Here is a 4,329-nt window from a genome sequence, read left to right as displayed (position 1 = left end):
TTACCCTGACATCCTGTTAATGGAGTTTTGGGTGCTATTAGTGTTTATAGTGCACAAAATGGGCTGAACTGAAGCATGGTTGTTATATTGAGTGGGTTTTTTGTGCACAGCCAATTGTCTACTGGGTTTACATGATGCTGATGATGATGGTGTCAGATGTGGTTGCTAGGAGATTTGCGATGCAAGTCTCTATTTTGTGTTTACTCCCCACAGTGGAAATCCATTATAGTCCAAAGTGAGGTTAAAAAAAGCCTCTGTGACTGAATGAGTGAACTCGCTGTGCTTCAAATCTCTGACTTAAAGACACTATATGTCATGGCATGTGTTGTTCCTTGATAATAGGATGCAGATTTTCTATCTAACAAAGGTAAGGTCTTCAAATTGGAAAACAAAAAAATGTGGTTGAGAAGAGAAGAGATGCTTGAAATGTGTGGTGCACAATATCTGCTGTCACATCCTCTGACAGTAGCAGACATAAATGCTTGATGTTATGTGCAAGTGAGAACATGAGGATTAGCTTTTACCAGAGGTGCTGCCAAATCTGACAAGACAGGAGGAGGCAGGGAGAAGCTAACAGCATGAATACTGGCTGGTGAGTGCAGAACGGGAGTGGTCAGGTCCAGGAGCACAATGGTAGAGATATTCAAAGACACAAGCACATGCCAACAAGCATGAGTGCATGCACCAGGACCACAGTTTTAATGGCTGATGAATTTCCTAACTTCACAGCAGCCTAATTTATGAAATCTCAAGCCTAGAAATAAGCTGTGCAACCTGGCCAGCAATCAAACCACCAGTGAGCTTTATCAGCTGATCGACAGCCCACAGCAATCATAACTTCTGTCACGGTCTGGAGGGCAGACCGTGGGGATGTGGGGAAAGGAGGACCCAAAACGCAGACTCTGCGATGCAAACAGTGCTCTTTATTTACAGTGGAAAGCTGTAAACACAATAACTCCCCGTTGCTCCCTCGAACCCCATGTGCGTGCTTCCCTCCGACGTCTGTGCTCGTGCTCGTGCTCCCCGCTGTTGTGTTACTGCACACCCTGTGCGTGCTGCCCTTCTGGTCCCTCGTTTCACCTGCAGGACAATACAGAAGCAGCCGTTAAACACTGAACCCGCGCGCACACACACACACGATCCGCACTTCCTAATGCTACACACTGACTTGGAGTCTTAGCTTAATGATCCCGCGCCGGTGGGAGCTCCAACTCTCTCCTAAGTAGCTCCCCCGACAAGCCCTGATCACCAACAGGTGTGGCATGAACTTCAGGTGTGGCCAAAAACCACAAAAGAAACAACCCCCCCAAAGTCACAGTTCCAAAGTCCGACCGCACCCCCTGCAACGGAGCAAAAAAAAGAAAAAACACCACAAAACAGTCTCAGGCGGCCCATCATTACAAAAAGAGTTCAGGGGGCCTACCTCGAGTCCAATGGCGGCAACGTTGCAGCTCCGGCGGACGGCCACGGGTCCGGCAGCAGCAGCAAAACTGTTCTGGTGGCCTGCCACTGCTCCAGTGGCGGCGGCACCGCTGTCCCTCCGGTGGCGGGCCCCGGGTCCAGTAGCAGCGGCGCTGTTGCAGCTCCAGCAGACGGCCACGGGTCCGGCAGCAGCAGCAAAACAGTTCTGGGGGCCTGCCACTGCTCCAGTGGCGGCAGCACTGCTGCCCCTCCGGTGGCGAGCCCCGGGCCCAGTAGCGGCGGCGCTGCTCCCCAGGCGGCCTGCCCGGGATCCAGTGGCGGTAGCGGCGCTGCTGCTCCTCCGGCGGCCTGCCCTGGGTCCGACGGCGGCGGCGCTGCTCCCCAGGCGGCCTGCCTGGGATCCAGTGGTGGTGGCGGCGCTGCTGCTCCTCCGGCGGCCTGCCCCGGGTCCGACGGCGGCGGCGCTCCTCCCCAGGCGGCCTGCCCGGTTTCCAGTGGCGGCAGCGCAGCTCCGGTGAACAACAGCGAGGTGTGGTACATGGCCGATGACATGCCGGTCGATGACGCGCCGGTCGCTGACGCAGACGCGTTGGGCGTAGCTGGCGTGGAGGGCGCGCTAGACGTGATGGTCCATCTGACTCGCTGACCTCCAGTTCAGGCTGAGCGAGTCTCTCCGGACCTCCGAGCTCCTCCGGTGGCAGCGCGGGCTCCACAGGCTTGCTGAGCTCCTCCCGCTCGCCTATCTCCGGCTCGCTGAGCTGCTCCAGCTCCGGCTCACAGGGCTCCGCAGCTGGCGGTGCGGGCTCCTCCGGCTCGCCTAGCTCCTCCGGCACGCTGAGCTGCTCCTCCTCCGGCTCGCTGGGCTCCACGGCTGGCCGTGCGGGCACCTCCCGCTCTCTGAGCTCCGCCTCGCTGAGCTGCTCCTCCCGCTCTCCGGACTCCTGCTCCGGCTCGCTGGGCTCCACGGCTGGCCGTGCGGGCACCTCCCGCTCTCTAAGCTCCTGCTCCGCCTCGCTGAGCTGCTCCTCCCGCTCTCCGGGCTCCTGCGCCGGCTCACAGGGCTCCACAGCTGGCCGTGCGGGCATCTCCGGCTGCGCTTCAGCCACAGATGGATGATCCGGAGGCGAAGATGGTGACGCGGTGTCCGCAGGTGGGGAAGGTGAAGGTAGAGCAGGTGATGCGGACAGCAAAGCCGAGAGTACTGTGGTTGCTGCAGTCGGACGGAACTCTGGTAAAGAAGTGTCTGCAGAGGGCGGAGGCGACGATGGTGTGGCAGCTACTCCCGGTAGACTGGACAGCGATGCAGGGACAGATGGGTGAAATGATGGCAGAGGTGGTCCAGCCGGCATATCGACCTCCAACTGAGGATGAAGGTGAGAGGCTGACTGGACTGAAGACTGAGCTACCAGCTGGGCAGCAGGCTGAGGTGAGGGTGAGATGGCTATTATGAAGGGTGGAGAGGATGAAAATGTTACAGCTGGCTCAACAAATTCCAGGGGTCCAGAGGCAACTGAGACCTCCAGTTTGGCCTCTGGGGAAGCCCTGGGGAGAACCTCCGTCTCCATACGGTCAGACTGAGCCAAAAAGTCATTTGGGTCTGTATGCTCGGAACTCCGCAGCTCCCAGCTTACAGTCTCAGAGGGAACATTTTCTGAGTCTTTGGAGGTACAGCAAACAGTTTCTATTTTCGTGTTTACAGGAAGGGAATTTATAACACCGGCAGAGTCCATTTTACTCACTGTGGCGTCCAGAGCCGCTGGTCCTGAGTCTTCGACCAGCACAGGAGTGAGTGTGGATGTGGTTGAACGCTGCTTGCGAGGACGCCTTCTCCTCCGTGAAGGCGGGGCCGCGTGCATGGAAATCCGCTGTTCATCTGTGTTTTGATCGTCAATGACAGGGTTTATTATTGAAACAATATAGTCTGGTTTACTCATTGCGGTAATGAGCGCTGTCGGTCCGTTGCCAGCTGACCGGGCTGAAACCGCAGGAGTGGGTTGAGGCGTAATGGAATGGCGGTGGAGAGTGCGGCATGCCTTCTGTAATGGCGGATCAAACGATTGTGCCGCGAGCATCGACGGGAAAGCCCTCCGCCGACGCGTGAAAAACCAAGCGGCTAGAGTCTCTAGGAGAGCAGCCGAACTGTCCGTGCTCGGGCCACCTAAGCCAAATAATTCAAAACTCGAGCTCTCCCTTAAACTAGTGATCAATTGCCTAAGTTTGTTAATGTCCAAAATGTTCATGGTGAGGGTAGTGGATGTGAGGTAATTGTCAAGGAACACTACCTGTAGGTGTCTCCTGTGTGGGTCTACAGCCTGGATTACGCTCCGGCAGTAATCCCATAGCTGCGCGAGCGATCTCTCCTCCATGGCAACTCCTGAGTTTGCTGGGTCCATGGTGGTTGGCGGGATCATTCTGTCACGGTCTGGAGGGCAGACCGTGGGGATGTGGGGAAAGGAGGACCCAAAACGCAGACTCTGCGATGCAAACAGTGCTCTTTATTTACAGTGGAAAGCTGTAAACACAATAACTCCCCGTTGCTCCCTCGAACCCCATGTGCGTGCTTCCCTCCGACGTCTGTGCTCGTGCTCGTGCTCCCCGCTGTTGTGTTACTGCACACCCTGTGCGTGCTGCCCTTCTGGTCCCTCGTTTCACCTGCAGGACAATACAGAAGCAGCCGTTAAACACTGAACCCGCGCGCACACACACACACGATCCGCACTTCCTAATGCTACACACTGACTTGGAGTCTTAGCTTAATGATCCCGCGCCGGTGGGAGCTCCAACTCTCTCCTAAGTAGCTCCCCCGACGAGCCCTGATCACCAACAGGTGTGGCATGAACTTCAGGTGTGGCCAGTCCTTCCGCAGGGCCACACCCCTCAGGCCTGCAGGTGGCTGAGCTCCATCCT

General features: G+C 56.9%; 1 protein-coding gene across 1 annotated transcript; it reads right to left on the bottom strand.

Annotated features, from left to right (window-relative positions):
* Window positions 1-1,397: 1,397 nt before the first annotated feature.
* LOC146651432 (uncharacterized) lies at window positions 1,398-3,980 on the bottom strand. The gene is made up of 3 exons (XM_085384521.1): window positions 1,861-3,980; window positions 1,678-1,770; window positions 1,398-1,590 (listed from the first exon to the last, which is right to left on the bottom strand). The coding sequence occupies exons 1-3, from the start codon at window positions 3,831-3,833 to the stop codon at window positions 1,398-1,400; spliced, it is 2,259 nt and encodes a 752-aa protein (XP_085240647.1). The 5' UTR covers window positions 3,834-3,980.
* Between the last annotated feature and the right edge of the window lie 349 nt (window positions 3,981-4,329).

Source organism: Rhamphochromis longiceps, linkage group LG16 (genome assembly GCF_057381845.1).
Source record: "Rhamphochromis longiceps isolate RC_006_pf linkage group LG16, R_longiceps_female_GT1.1, whole genome shotgun sequence".
NCBI lineage: Eukaryota > Metazoa > Chordata > Actinopteri > Cichliformes > Cichlidae > Rhamphochromis > Rhamphochromis longiceps.
The sequence above is the reverse complement of the archived record's forward strand: the minus strand, read 5'-3'. Positions and strand labels throughout refer to the sequence as shown.